At 40.1% G+C, this 16,686-nt stretch overlaps 1 protein-coding gene across 1 annotated transcript in view; it reads left to right on the forward strand.

The window, feature by feature from the left end:
* The window catches only part of OTOGL (otogelin like), a 3,472,886-nt gene extending 3,457,118 nt beyond the window's left edge, over nt 1-15,768 (forward strand). Inside the window, exon 58 of the mRNA XM_044088067.1 lies at nt 14,797-15,768. Coding sequence (XP_043944002.1) covers nt 14,797-14,997 — 201 coding nt within the window. The 3' untranslated portion in view covers nt 14,998-15,768. The remainder of the gene's footprint in view (nt 1-14,796) is intronic.
* The last annotated feature ends 918 nt before the right edge of the window (nt 15,769-16,686 follow it).

Consider the following 16,686-nt stretch of genomic DNA (forward strand, 5'->3'; position numbering starts at 1 on the left):
CCTGTACTTCAGAGAAGTAGATGCCAAACAAGAGCAGTCCCAGAACTGAACCCTGAGGAACTCAACTTGTCACTTGTCCGGAGCTGGATTGTTACAATCTGGGTTCTGTCAGTAAGCCAGTTGGCAACCCATTGAGTGACGTAAGGATTTATGCCCAGGTTATTTATGTTTATCTATGTAGTAAGTTTATCTATGATTCCAGAGTGGGGGATGGTGTTGAAGCCCTTGGTGAGGTCCAGATAGGCTGTGTGGACTGCCTTACCCTCGTCCACAGCTCTGTAGACTGATTTGAAGAAGTCAGTCAGGCTGAGGAGACAAGATTGGCCCTTCACGAACCCAAACTGCATGGGGCCCAGTGTTTGAAGGTTGCCAGTGTCTTTGTTTATAAGTTTCATGATAATGCATTTCATGCCCTTGCAGATCAGGCTCATCAGACTGATAGGATTGTAGTTCCTTGAATCCAAGGTGGATCCCCCCTTGTGGAGTGGGATAACTGTAGCTGTGTGCCACTCAGTGGGCACGAAGCCTGCGGTGAAGCTATGATTAAATATGACACTTAGGTGAGGTGCCAGTTCATTTTGTAGTTCATGTAGTACACAGCCCGGGATGTCATCTGGTCCCATGGATGCTGTATTCTTAGCTTTGGAGAGTGCGGTTTCTACCTGTGTGGCTGTGATTACCAGAATTTGGCAATATTTTGGTATTGAGATTGGCCCTTTAGGGTGTGCAACGGGGTGAAGTTGACACTAAATTGATCTGCCAGGATATTGGCAATATCCTTGGGATCAGTATATTTAATGCCATTCTTTTGTAGCTCAGAGCAGATCTGAGCATTGCCATTTAGATTCTTGACATAACTATAGAATGTCTTGTGATTGTCTTTGGAATCTTTGGCAATTGTATTTTCATAACTAACAATGGAGGATTTTATGAGGGATCTCAGCTTCTTACTGAGGCAGGTAAGGGAGTTTTTTGCATCCTGGGATTTTCCTCTTTTCTACAACAAATTTTTCCTTCTGTTGTATAGTTTTATGGCAGGGGACTACCAGATTGACTTCCTTTTTTTGGAGGAGAGCATCTTGGTTCTATTTGGGATGGCACAATTCATGCACGAGTAGATGTGCTCATACAGTGCCTTAGTGTGGGATTCAGCAGTGGAACTTTCAGATCCCATCTGCATGGGTGTCATGAAATTTGTCACTTCTGACTTGAGTAGCATGAAGTTGGCTTTAGAGAAGTTTTTTACAGAGGTTTCCTCACTGGGGGTGGGGGGGGGGTGTGGATGTCAAAGGTGATTTGCTTATAGTCAGACCTGACCAATGAGGAGGTGACCACTGGTGTGGAGCATCTATTTCCCATGTTGGTAATGACCAGATCAGTTGATCCGGGGCATTGGAATTTATGAATTCCAAGAACCATTGGGAAAAGGTGTTGGTACCTGAGTAGTTTTCCCAGTTAATGGCAGGGTAGTTGAAATCACCCAGTATTAGGGTGTTTGGTTGTATCTTAATATTTTCCAGCATGTTTAGAAAGGTGTAGTGAGAATCTTGGGGTATGGTGGGGGATCTGTAGCAAGCTACAGTTTGGATTGTAGTCTTACCTAGTGTTGTTTGCACCTAGAGAATTTCCGATGCATTGTGTTTGGCAACTAGCCTGGAGGTGTGAATATCCTTGGTGAATAGGGACACTCCTCCACCTTTAGTGTTTCGGTCTTGGTTTGGTGGCCGGAAAATGTGGTAGGAGTTTGCAGCCTGGTATTGCAGGGGTGCTCTCTGGAGCCTTGAACCAGGTCTCAGTTACTTCATAGATATCAATGTTCTCCATTTTTAGGAGTGCCTTGAGAGAGTGCATTTTGAGGTTTAGACTTCTAGTATTGAACAGCATCACCTTCAGATTTTCCATGCTTGTATCTGTTACAGTGGTGGTTTTGTCCTTTGAACCTTGCCTAAAAAAGGCAGTATATGGGGTGGCAAGAGCTTTAGCCAGTAACCTGAATCCCAGGGGTGACAGGTGCAGACCATCTCTGGCAAAGCATCGTGGTTTGTCGATCATGTCTTCCCAGGCAGACAGACACTGGATCCCCTTTGAATGACACCAGAAGCTTAGCCAATTGTTGAAGTCAATCATTTTGTCCTTATACTGTGGTATCATTCTGGGCGAAGGCAGGATTCTATTCATGGCTAGGGTCATACCTGCCTGGGCCACATGACCCAAGAGCTCTTCCATGTCTCTTTTCATGTAGTCCAGGGAGGTACGTCTCAAGTCATTCACTCCAACATGGACAATGACAGAGTCATATTTGTACCTGTTGTGGAGTGACTTGAGTGCATGCATTATGTGGCAGATGCTGGCACCCGACAGGCAGCTGACTGTAATTTTCTCCTTGTTCAGCCTGGTGAGTGGGACTTTGGTGTGCATGACTATAGAGTCACCTATGACTAAAGTGTTGGGTACACTGTCTTGCCTTAGGAGCTGTTGTTGGGTGGCACACTGGTGTTGTGAGCTATATGTCACTTTAGTTGTAACTGGTGTTTGTTTGCGTTTCAGCTTCGGAGGTCCTTGTTGCTTGGGCAGGTTAATGTTAAGGGCCTCCGCATATGTGGGTTTAGTGTTGCTATGTGTGGATGTTGATGGTGTGGGTTTTGAAGAGGTATGTGTGGCTTGAGGTATAGTGCAGGTGTTAACCTTCTCCTCTTGACTGTCTAGCACAATCTTGGCTGGAGAGGGCCTTGCTTCCAGTTTGGTTATGTAAATGCATCTCTCACAGGTTGTAGTGTTGGGTGGTAGGAGGAGAGGGTTGTCTGTGTACATGAGGCAGTTGCTGCATTGCCCCAGTATGCCCAGATTCACCAGGTGGACAGGAGAAATAACCGGAAGCTGACTCTTGGACATGCCTGTTTAGTTGCTTTTTGTAAAGTACAAGAGCTGTTTTCCTTTATCTTTGGATTGTTTGGGAAGTCTTCTACCCCACAGAACTACCACATTGACAATAATCCCCTAAGATTTGACCCAGTTGTTCAGGATTTGGGAACTCATGTGGACAATAACCTAACTTTTGACCATGTGTCTATTGTTGTAAAAAAGTTCTTCTATATTGCACAGCTTATAATCAAAGGGATTGTGTCTAGAACTAGGGATGCCATTGCCCCCCTTTACTCAGCCCTCATTAGGCCAGTCATTGAATATAATGCCCCCTTTGGCATATATCTACCCAGACACATACACAAGTGGAACTCCCACAGAGATAACTTACTAAAAGGATACAAGGCCTAAAGAACATTCCCTACATGGACCAACCCAAAGCCCTGTCACTGTACTCTGTATCCTACAGACTGCTAAGAGGTAACCTGTGTCTAGCATACAAGGTATCCTCTGACACATTACTGCTGGATTTGTTGCACATCAGCAAGTCAAATGGCATTAGAACTATTCAGTCTAGGGATCTTAACAGAACTGTTTGAACTGGCTGGAATATTTTGCAGAGGATGCCACTGCTGTGGAACAGACTCTCCATCCACATAAATCACAGTTCATCCCTGTCCTTATTCAAGAGCAATGTGACCTATGAATGGAAAACAGAAAACTTACCCCAAGACTTCACCTGTACTACTAATGGACAGAGACAGCTCCTAAATTCTTTATCCCATGCATGGATCTCCTCAAATTATCTAAGGCATGAATCCAGTTATTCTTATTAGGTGTAATATATAATTATCGGCCATGATATGGGTAAGCTCAATCTATAATGGAATAGGTTATTTTGAATACAAAAGGGAGAACTTGGCTAGGCTTAATATGACCTGCAAGAGCAGCTAGCCTAGAACCTGTGAGGTCACTCTTGTTTGGCATCTACTTCTCTGAAGTACAGGCCAACACTAAGGGACTCTGGCTAACAAAGTTCGCAGATGACTGCAAACTGGGAGCCATTATTGAATACCCATATTATGTGGATATTCTACAAAAGGGCCTTACAGAAACAGATGCCTGGTGCCAGAGCCATGTGCTCAAGCTTAATGCCAAGAAATGTATAGTTATCCCCTTTGGAAAAAAAACATGTACCCATGAATTATCACATAGGTGGCAGTACACTAAACATCAAAAGTGTGATGAGAGATTTAGGGACACAAGTGGACAGTGGTCTCACTTTCGATAACCACATCACCACAACAGTCAGGAAATCCTTCTATGTGGCACACCTCATCACTAAGGGCTTTTCATCCAGAAAAAAGGAGGTCATTGTCCCACTATACTCATCCCTCATTAGACCCATTATAGAGTATAATGCCCCGTTTGGTATGTACCTCACAAGACATCTGCAACAGCTGGAAAGGCCACAGAAATACCTCACTAAAAGAATCATAGGCCTAAAACAGATGCCATATTCTGACCGTCTAAAAAAACTCCAGCTATACTCTGAGGCATATCGTCTACTCAGAGGTGATCTCTGATTAACATACAAGGCCATTTCAAACCCTGAGCTGTTGGACTTGCTCCACTTAAAGAAATCCCAATCCCTCAGAGCCACGTGCTCCAGGGATCTAAGCCTTGTCATCACAATGAACAAAACATGCTGGAGGGATGGGTTCCTGACCCAGAGACTCCCCATACTCTGGAATAGACTGTCTATACATGTCAAGCAGAGCGCCTCATTGGCCCTCTTCAAAAGGAACCTTGATGACTGGATGGGAGATAGGAAATTCACCTGGGGATCATGTCAGTCACCCTGCTAGACAGGGGTCCAGAGAAGTAAATATTGTGGGAAGAAATATCCAGGGAATTATTATGGCTAGGCTTGTATAGGGGCCGATAGCCTAGTACCAACCTATGAACCTATGATACCATGTACATGCTTGTGGATGTGGGTTTGTGGGTTTGTGGGTTTTTCAGTCCATCAGATACTCAAAGACTTGCTGCTGATGTTGGACCATTACTGCTAGGCCTTGGAGTTGCAGAAAGTCTTCAGCATTCTTTTAGTAGTGATTTCCTTGCTGCAGCTGAATCCATTACTGATCATGATAATGAATGCTAAAGTTGTGATCTGAGAAGCCCACCTAGATTATGACATGGTGGAGGGAGTGTGGTGTACCCACAACTGGGGCTACACATCAATAATGTGAAGTTAACCATCTTTTCCTCTGTCCTTAGCTGCTAATGTAGACCAACCCCTTCACTGAATGACTTGCTAAGGGAATTTGTGAAGTGATTGAAGGTGCCAGATGGTCCTGTACACAGCATAGTTATGCTTTCCAGTGGAAACAGTTCTCAGTCTGAGCACAGTGATACCAGGTCCCATCCTGTTCAGTCAGACTGCAGGTGAGCTTGTATATCAGACATATACTTGAATGGCAGCTTAGTTATTCCATGTTCATGATGTGAATGTCAGATATTTCAGCACATCATGAACTTTTGCAGGGTAGCACTGCTCCTCGACACAAACTAGGTAAGCAGCTTCTAAAAGGAGTGCTCCACTTTTACCCATGGTTGAAGAGCCCCCTCCATTGGACATGAATGTCATAGTGGAGATGTTTACCCATCCACAATTTGAGACTGTTAGCTCAAAGGTATTGAAGTTTGTTTCATGGAAAGTCCTCTTCATGGCAACTACCATTTCCAAGCAATATATCTCAGAGTTTCTAGCTCATGAGTGCAGGAAACTGGATACCACATCCCTCAAGGGAAGAAAAAGCCTTGTTTTTTCTGAAAGTCCTTTTAGAAGTCTCACCAAGCTAGTCCATCACGCTTCATTGCTGGAGGGAGTGTAACATAAACCAGGGAGAGAGAGAGAGACCTTTCACATCCTGGATGTACAGCAGCAGCAGTTCATGTTTTACATGAGGAGGGTGCATGAATTTAGCAAGCTAGACCAATTTTACATTCACTTTGCTCTGGAAATGGAAGGGCATATGATTATGAAATGGATGTAGGGGCCCTCCAAGTGAGTTGTCATTTGTATCATCATTTTATCCCAGTCTATAAATAGCTCTTTGGCACAGACTGTGGCCAAAGCCTACTGCATGAGAGGGTGGCAACACCCAGTGCTTATTTTAAGAATGTTTGTAAGCATCTCCACTGACATAGAGGGATGGAGCCCTCTCAATGGTCTGAGGACTTGAGTTTGAATAACACCTCAAACATCTGCTACAGCTGGTATGGGCGGAGGATGTGGCTGGCTGCTGGGTACCTCTCTTTAGGAGACAGGGGGTGATGTACATGTCCAGATGCTCAGTCCCATTGTAGAATCAGAAAGGAACAGTAAGGAGTTCTAATGTAGAGGTTATGGAATGGGATGAAATAATGGACAGAGAAATTAAGACAAAATTAAGGAAAGCTCCAAATTGGATATCCCAGGCCAAGATGCAATACCTACCTTTTGGCTAAAAGTATTAACATCTTTACACAAAGATTTGGCCCTGAGTAGTAATTACTTATATTCAAATCCTAATTGGACACCAACCTGACTGACAACATGAAAATCAATAATCCTCCTTAAGAGTGAACCTGCAAGCCATCCTAAAAACTATATACCAATAACTTGGCTTCCAACGATATACATACTATATACTGCAATTAATGCAGACAAAGTTTATAGTCACTTAGAAAAAAATCAGTTTTGGCAATAGAACAAAAGGACAACAAAAGAAAGTCATATGGAACAAAGGATCATTTGTTGCTAAATAAAACCATAATAGAGGACTTTAAAAAGGGGAAGAATCTAAGTATGCATGTAGAGATTGCAAAAAAAAAGAATTTGATAGCATCTCACATTCATGAATAAAGGAATACTTAAAGATGTATAAGATATACCATACATTGATCAATTACTTTACAGCAAGTCTGAGACCGTGGCAAACGACTTTGCAGTTAAGCTGTGACAAAGGGCAAATATTTGTCCGAGATATAAAAATTCAAAGGTGGAAATTCCAGGTTGATTCTCTGTCACTGCTGCTGTTTTATACTGCCCTTAGCCTTTTGAGATTTTTACTTAATAGATTAGTTCATGGTTACAATTTGACTCCAAGAAAACAATTTTTGTAAAGACTTCTCATCTACTCTTTGTGAATGACATAAAACTGTATAGTTTATCAGATGAGGAGTTGAAAGCACAACTGCAAGTGGCCAAAACTTTCTCAGATGATACAAGAATGTCATTTGGTCTTGATAAGTGAGCAAAAGAAAAGTCTGAAGCAGGAAAGCTGCAGCACCATGAAAATATCAGTGTTGGACAGAAATGTGATATAAAGGAATGTGAGTAGGTGGGGTATGAAATATCGACATTAAAACATGAACAAACCTAAATAAAGCTCAGTAAGGAATATTTCAGAAGACTAAAACTAATACTGAAAACTGCTTTGACATCTAGGAATAAAGTCCAAAAGCTATAAACCAATTCAATCTTCTTTTTCTAACTTTCAGTTTTAGTGTGACTGACTGAATCCAAAAGGTACTGGGTCAGCTGGATAGACTAACAAGAAAAATGCTTCATGTTTATCAAATGACATATAAAAATCAGTGTGTATACCAAGATTATATATTTCTCATTCTGAAGGAGGTATGGGCCTCCTCAAAATTGATTACATGTATGGATCTGCAGTCATGAGACTGCATACATATCTGCTGACCTCATCAGATCCAAACATAGTGAAAGTTTTAAAGCATGAAGCGATGAAGTCTAAGATGACTTTCCTGCTTAGTTTAGCAGAAGCATTTTGGTGTCAAGTAGGAATGGAAATCAAACCAGTAGATGAAAAGCTGACAGCCACTGAATGTGCCAAAAACAAACTAAAGAATATAAATAGAAGGATCAAATGATAAGGAAAGAAATGTGGAGAAGGCATAAATATTATGGAAAACATAGACATCTCCTGGAACAACCTCATGTTGATCATTTTTGGAAGCAGGACTGGTAAAAGAGAGATGAGGTGAAACCAAAAGATGAAGCAAAAGTTAATACTGTTAGCCCTGGATAGTGGATTGTATACATGTTTGGTTTACATTGTCCATTGGGCATATGAGAAAAACAGGCAAAGGTACTTATGTATTATCGCAAACAGATTTTTGTGGTAATGCTGGTTGCTTCTCGTTGTGTCAAGTAGCACCAAGAAAGTATTAAAAAGCTCAGAAACATGTTTTCTTTAATGTTTTGTGTTTTAAGGAAGGTTTAATGGCTGAAAAAATAAGGTTTGAAAATAGCTTTCCCCTTTACTGCCAGTATCTCATATCAGTTAAGCGAGCCCCATTCTGCTTCAAATACTTAACTGTTTTTAAGATTTTGCGATACGGCGTACGTTGTTCACATTTAAGTAATGTACTGTATTGGGGTAGGGTGAAGTGTGAAAAAGTGTGCTGGATATTGGTGGTGTTTTTTTTTTTAAATAATGAAGAGGTACAATTGTAGGTTTTGTGGGTGGTGTGCTGAAAAGACGTTGAGCATTGGATTAAACTTGGAGTGGCTGCGTTTGCATGTGTATTTGATTGGAAAGGACTTTGGCAGTTATCATGCATATGTTAGGTGCTTTTCAGAGATACCTTATTTATTTTTCACTTGTGATTTTGTAGGTTAACCTCCGTAACAGAAACTTGCAGGAATTAAGGACTTGCAAGAGTTACCAGGTGTGGTTTGGTTTGTTTTGGTGTTGTGATGGTGGCATATTGGGACTAAGTCTGGATGTACTTTAGGGATTTCTGCATGTTTTACAGCTGGAAAGCTATGCGTGGCTCATTCATTGTTTTTCTGTTGGTATGTGTGGGGGGGGGAGTTATCAGCGATTACACTCAGTAGCTTTTCAAAGCAGTTATTTTGCTGAGGAATGCGCATCACACAGCATTACTGACATGAGTTAATCTCAGAAAAAGGGACAAGCTATTTTAAAATGTTATTTTCTCAGCAATTTTAAGGTTAAATAGTACTACAAATTAACAATATTATAGAAAAGACTTTGTTTAGTTTGAATACTGTTAATTTCGTTTTTTAAAGGAAAACAGAAGCAACCAGCATTAGCGTGAAAATCTGGTTGCGATAATACGTAAGTACCCAGGCAAATGCAGGTTCTGTGAAAAAGAGATTGAAATATTTGCCCATCTTGTTGCTAGGTGTGATACACCCATGGCAGAGGACCTGTATACTGAAACACACAGCAACATGACTACTGCATTGGGTATTGTGCAAACACTACAATATTGATGTAGATGAGTAGCATTGAAAACATGAACCACAAGGTATCATAGAGAATGATGAAGTTTATATCACATGGGATCACCCATTACCAGTAGTTCAAAAAATATGTCAGACAACCAGATACAGTAGTCCAGAAAACAAGACAAATGTAGCAATACTCATTGAAATTGCTACAATCAGTGATTACAGTTTCTTATGTACAGAGAGACACAAAGACATAAAATACCACGAGTTGCAGAAAGAAATGTGAGCAACGTAGAAGAAAGATATCCAGAAAGTTCCAGTAGTAGTAGGTGCAACACGTCTAATAAAAAATAATTTACAGTTGTACTTAGATATGCTACAAATACATGTAACTCCATATGAATTACAGAAAAAGCCACTTCTGGGCACATAACGGGTGCTACAAAGAGCACTTTTGGCTAACATCAAAGACTGAAACAATACTAATTTCATGAATTTTAATCATACCCTGACTTTGAAATGGAGCTCATTCCCATTATTATATTAGAAACCCAAAAGGCTTAGAGAAAGTAAATTATACATAGTGAAGACCTGAGATGTCAAAGGAATGCTATATTCACAGAACCCCACAGAAGCTGTAACTGCCCCAATCATACACACAATGAAAGAATTAGAGGAATCCAGCCTGAAAGTAAAAACGAGACTAAGGAAAATGAAGTCAGGGAAAGCAGCATTTTCCGATGAGTTCACAGCAGGTCAAGATAATGGACAAGTTAGGGGATAAATGACTCCTGAAAGTGCTCTTAGCAGAATGGAGTGAAAGGTGTATCCCCGGCGACTGGGGAATAAGCATTCCACTGTCAGTGTACAAAGAACACAAAGGGAACATTCATAACTGTGGGCAGTATAGCGGTATTAAAGTCCTGGCACATTTGAAAGTTCTGGAGATGGAGCTGGATAAGTGAATGCACAGAGAATAGAAAATAAGATGGAAGATGAGCAGCTTGGATTCAGATAAGAATGTAGCACAACTAGCCCAATGTTTTCACTGAGTCATATTGTTGAAAATAAGCTACAGATGAAAGACTACAACTGGACATTTGACTTGAGGAAAGGATATGACATGGTCCCAAAAAATATGATTTGGGCAATCCTGTAATGGTTTGAAATACCTGAAATGATAGAATTAGTGCAGTATGTGTACAAGGACCAAATGATGCAAACAAAAAGTTGTTGCATGCAGACAATGCGGCATTACAGACAGACTCTGAACAGGAATTTTATCAAAGGATAGGTGAATGGAATGCAAAACTGAAGGATAAAATTGATTATAGATAAGACAATTGTAATGGCAGCAAATGGGGGAAATCTGAAGAAGCTGAGAATTGAGGCAGAAGGGAAAATACTGGAACAGGATAACAGCTTCATGGACCTGGGATGGGTGGTTGAAGAGAAGGGAAATCTGAATGAGGAGGTCAAAGCTAGAATAAGAGGTACTGCCCCCAAATAACTCAGAGTGTCAGGTATAGTGTATGACAGAAGAATGCCAAAAATGATGCAAAGTATAGTGTACACAGCAGTGATACTAATGCAGGGTACAGAAACCTGGGAATTAAAGGCAGAGTAGTTGAGGAAGCTAGAGGTGATGGAGATGAAGTGCCTAAGCCAGGTTGTAGGATGCACACTGTTAGACAGAGGAAGAAATGAGGACATGATGCCCAAGAAACTCCAATTGCAAGAAGGTTAAAGAGAACAGAACAGAACAGATAATGGAGATTTGGGCACGTGCCGGCAAGCAGAAGATACACAGTGAATATGGGACAGACAGGAAAAAGGCAAGGGGTAATGAGCATGTCCAGCAAAGAGATGAATGGATTGCATAAGAGAAGGATATCAGGCATGATTTTCAAAGAAGATAAGTGAGTGGTTTTGAATCAAGAGAGAGAGAGAGATATGGTGACAGTTGACATGACACCCCAAACTCATGTAGAAAATTGGAAAAAGTCGGGGAGTTGATGATGATGGTGAGTAAGGAAATATGATACGTAGTAAAGCACTCTTATAACACTGCTATTCATACTGTGTGGCTCTTTTATATACATACCATGCAGCAGTTACCTTTTTGGAGTCCATTAGTATATTACCTACCTTATTTAGCAGTACTGTAAAATTTTCTCTGAATTGGGAAGTGGCTTTTTGCATTCTGTATTGTGCTGCCCTAACTGGTATAGATGTGTGAAAATTCTGGCCGTAATTAAAGAGAATTTTGTGTAGGATATTCTTGAGCACCAACTAGACCTAAGGTGGTGTTCCCTCCATTTTAAGTCTATGGATAATCTAGCAAACCAAGATGTTGAAAATGGATACTGCTCACCTTGAAATATCCAGTTTGCAAATTTAAATAAATAATTACCACCAGGACTGACAGAGCTAACCATAATCTCAACCTGTGTGTTTCCCTTCACTTGCCCGTCTCATACCATTTAGTATCCTCAGGCTGTGTTGTAACTGCCTTATGCTTACAGATAATGAACTCATACTCAACACAAAAAATTCTGTTTGTGAGAGATGCAATATGGAGGTCCCACTGTCACAAAAAAACTTGGACTCTGAGCAACACATACAAACACCACACTCTGTATCAAACCACACTAAAATGTGTTATGCTGATGCTGAAGCATCTTTGACTTTTTATGCTAATGCTGTGCAAAACTAAAGCCTCCTAGACCCATGACGACTAGGTATCAGCAAAAAACCAGCACCACATCACTGTCAAGGCAAAAAAACAGTACCACAATTACCTTCAAGCACACTTTCAGCAAACAGTTACCAAGAGTGAAATGATCTCAAATCTTTTATTATTCCACAAATAAAACTGTTTTAGTGATCAGTGATTCTACAGTCAGCCATTTATTCTCCTCTCATATGAGTTGTATTTCATCTGCCGAGATCTCTGCTATTTCAACTAACCTTAAGACTCATTCACCTAACAAATGTAACTACTGTGTGATGGAGGTCCATGTGGGAGTGAAAGACGTGGTATGCAAAACCTTGAAGGATATGTAGACACATAGCAGAACTCTCCATGCATGTCACAAATGCAGAGACATTGATTGTAGTTCTGAGTAGAATCCTTTCTTCCTTTTTTCTCTAAAAATGATGTCTAGACACAAATAATAGATAATCAGCTTTAAGAGTTGGCTAATAGTAGGTCTCATTTCAAGGGGATCCAGTATGTGTCAGCACGGGACAACATTGCAAACAATGGCCTGCACTCACTGTTTCAAGGCTTTTGCATACTGACTAAAGCCTTTGCTGCCCCCATAGTGCCTGTTTAGTCAGAGTGCAGCCAACACATCCCAATGTAATTAACATATCGAATCCAAAGCAGGAACAGAATAACAAAAACTCCATGGGTCAGATCTTTTACAATAGACTGGTGAACATAATAGAAAAGGCAGATCCTGCCTAAATAAATCTGGTTATGTTCTTTGAAAGGGTAACCCAGGGTGTTCACAGTAGTCATACTACCAACACAGTGTACCTTGACCTGGCCAAGGCATTTAACACCATCCTAGATTAACATAATGAAATACAAATAGACCCTTTTTATAAGATGAAGAGCAAATTGGATGGAAGACAGAACCTGCATGCTGTGTATAGCAGGTACCTCATCAGAGATTATGAAGGTGACAAGTGGTATCCCACAGGAGTCACTACTGGGACCTCTTTTGTTCAGCACTTACTCTTCTGATCTTTAGAATATGAACCAAGACCTCTGACTAAGTTTACATTCATCTGTAAACTGGGTCATTTTCAATTCCCTCTATGACACTTCAGCAAGAACCTACCTTCACACATATTTAGTGTAATAAAATTGTGTTTAAATTAAATGCAATATTGTCATATTTGGTAGACAACCCTCTCCCCCAGCATACAACATAGGCACCCCACTCTAAACATTCCAGAATGAGGCTGTTGTTAATGACCTTGGAGCTTGGGTTAATATTTTCTTCACCTTTGAGCATGTAAGAGCAGTAGTCAGAAAGTCCTTCTACTTGCTGATGGAATATCATTCAGGCCTAATGAAGTCCTTGTCCCATTACATTCAGCATTGATTAGGCCAGTTATTGAATATAATGCTCCCCCTGGGATGTACCTCACCAGACATTTCAAAAAATTAGAAAGATCCCAGCGGTTCTAATAAGAAAATCACTGACTGAAAAATCCTCAGATTTCAGAAACGATTGAAAGCACTATCTGTTTATTCAATATCTTGCAGACTACTGTGGGGAGATGTATTGCCTTGCTTTATCTTCAATTCTATTATAGGGTTGCCACCTTTTCAAATGCCCAAAGTTGGACTATTTGGTACAAACATCAGAGTTTGCAGGCTGAACCATACCCATGTCCAGTACAAAGGACAGAACTTCACTTTTTTGCCTAAATAAAAACTTATTCTTGTAACATTTTAGTTGCTTATTCTGTTTCTTATAACATTTGGTTGTTTCGGATACATAATAACTGTTTTATGCAGCTATTAAATAAACTATAGGAAATAATTTTGTCCTAAAATCTCAGGACATTTGCCATTTTTACAATTGTTTTGCAGGACACAACTGCCCAAAGAGGGACTGTCCCTCGCAAAGTGGGACAGGTGGTACCCTATGCCATTAGGCCTGTATCTCCACAAATCAAATAGTCCCATAAACACCAGAGACAGGAATCATAATCCTCCTCAGTAAATAAATGCAACATAAATGAGAGAGAGAGAGAGAGAGAGAGAGAGAGAGACAGAGGTTAATTACTCATTGCCTTCCCCCACCTCTCGCATAGACTACCACTACAAATTAAGAGGTGTGATACAGCATCCTCCTTCAAACAGGAACTGGATAATTGGATGGAAATTTGGAAAGTCACCCCTTGGCTTGACTAAACTAGCCCTCTTGAAAAAGAAGCTGCAGTCTAAAGGTGGGAACTGGCAAGGTGTAAGTGGATGCAAGATGTAGCTGCCTTATAATGCCTCCAGTGATCCAGCCACGTATGACTCAGAAGCTTTTCTTCAGTTCACTTTGAAGACCAGGAATAGGTCACAGGCTACAAGAAACGTGGTCACACTTATTTCATCACTTTATAAGTTTAGTATATAGAGCAGTTCTGTGTTATTTCATAATTCTGCATGATTTACCATATAGATCAGTTATGTACTTCTTTGTTATGACCAATTTTCCTTCATAATTTTGCTGTCAAGAAGTTATATGAAACAGTTGTTTTTGTAACATTGCTGGAATTTTCTTTTCTTGTTGTTCTTCTATCATATCACACAGTAACAATGTTTTGGGGGTCTTCACCAATAAATTAATGACGACCACATTTAGAGTAGTTCTTTTGCAGCAGAGCACAGCCCTGATCACAAGTCTTTGAGCATTTATTTTTTAATCCTTCAACTGTAGGACAAAATCCATGTTAATGCAAAGTTAAGTTAATCTTTTTACTCTACCCACTTGCTTACTGTATTTTATTTTAGTGATTCTGAGTAATATTATAAATGTGTAGAAAATGATGGATAATGTGCATTCAGACTTCACTACTACTGTTAGCACTCGAAGTACAACATGCAAATAATTGTGTTAATATTTTGATTTCTTTACTTGTAGGTTAATATTGCTTCTTGTGATGGAAAATGTCCATCTGCCACTATATTTAACTTTAATGTCAACAGCCATTTACAGTTCTGCAAATGCTGTCGAGAGAATGGTTTACAGAATGTAACAGTGCCACTCTACTGTGCAGGAAATAAAACTTTTGTTGAATACAACATCCAAGAACCAACTGATTGTTCCTGTCAGTGGAACTGAAAAAGAAATACCACCATGTAAGTCTTCTGGTGGTGTGTTTAGCTACTGTTTCCACCCTTGTAATACTTCAGTGACTTATAATGATCAATGATTTGAGACAAATAAATTGTTATAACCAGCAAGTATCACATACAGATACACTTACAAAAGAAGATTAAACTTTCACACAATTTTTGGGAATATTTTGTAATAGTATGCTGTGCTGAAAATACTTGAATATACTTGTTCCAGTAACAGATTAATAAGGCTTTCATTAAAAACAATACTGGAAACAAAGTTCCTTACACAAAGTCAGGTGAAATGAGTTTGTGCATTTGCATATTTAATTCACTAGCATGATTACACCTTATTTTGTTTGTGAGCCAATATAACTAGCTGTTTTAAATAAGTTAAATAACAAAACAATTCCACTTCAGATGCATTTCCTTGTTACATTTTATATTCTGTGAGGTGTGTGAAGATTTTAGTATAATTTGATCATTAGAAACACAAATTCTGCCTCACCTGTAGGCTGTTCTTCAAACACAGAGTGTAAAATGGCTCCTTAATAAAATATTATTTCCATAATTTTCATATTTCCATAGAAACCATATTGTGCACTTAACAGAGGAGATTGACTAATCCTGCTGCCAGTAATAGCGACACCAGCCAGTTTGTTAATGGAGTAAAATCTACCACTGTACATAGATCTGTGTTTAATAACAGACCAAAAAGAATGCATTTGTAAAGTAATTTGCTTATTACAATAAAATGTATATTTTCAAACTGAAAGTGATATGATCTGCTTCCTTCATCTTCACCATATGTGAGTGAGAATTGTGCATATTACATTAAAAGTATGTATGTTCAAAGTGAAACTAATATGCTTTGCTTCCTTCATCTATACCATATATTTCTGTGAGATTTGGTAATGTAACATTGCATACCGGGGCTCTTCATTGGCCTTACTGAAAGTCTTAAGACTCCATCTTTAGAGACCTTCAGTCTATCCTGATAAATAGATTAAGCACAGCATTAAAGATGTTCCCCGGGATTCATGAAGCTTGCGCCAGGCGCACGCATAGCGTAGGCGTTATAACGCCAAATATGGCCACCGAGCGATTCAGGTATGATCCAATTCCACGTGCACTACCGTCGTACGCCAGATCTGCACAGCCTCTGGAGTAGGTATGCAAATCACCCCGTGTGCACTGTTGCACCATGCAAATGAAGGCATATAGCGATTCATGAAGTGGTGCAGGCGTAGCGTAAGCCCACGGAAATGTAAACCAAAAAACACGGTTTACATTTTCCCAAACAGAACATCGGAGCTATGGAAGAGGGCCAGACCCAGGTATCACAACGCTAACATATGCCAATGGCGAAATACACAGCCAATGGCATAAGAAAAGATGCACAACACGTAAATAACAACATTTAATGTCATGTCCACAGTAACGCACAGCAGAACCGCAGGGCATGTGTGCGGAAGCTGTAACATAAAGAAATAATATAAAAATGTCATAAAATCGCAACGTAATAGAAATCAGGTTTACAGCATAACACACAATGGTAGGCATGGAACACCACAACCAAGGTGGAAGGGTTGCTAAGGGCTTGCAATAGTGTTCGGCGCGGTAACTATGAATTAGTAGTCAATGCCATGCAAATGAGGCAGATAATACTGAATCGCAAATGTCCCACGGATGA

This window comes from Protopterus annectens, chromosome 11.part0 (assembly GCF_019279795.1).
Source record: "Protopterus annectens isolate FY-2018-M chromosome 11.part0, PAN1.0, whole genome shotgun sequence".
NCBI classification, from domain to species: domain Eukaryota; kingdom Metazoa; phylum Chordata; order Ceratodontiformes; family Protopteridae; genus Protopterus; species Protopterus annectens.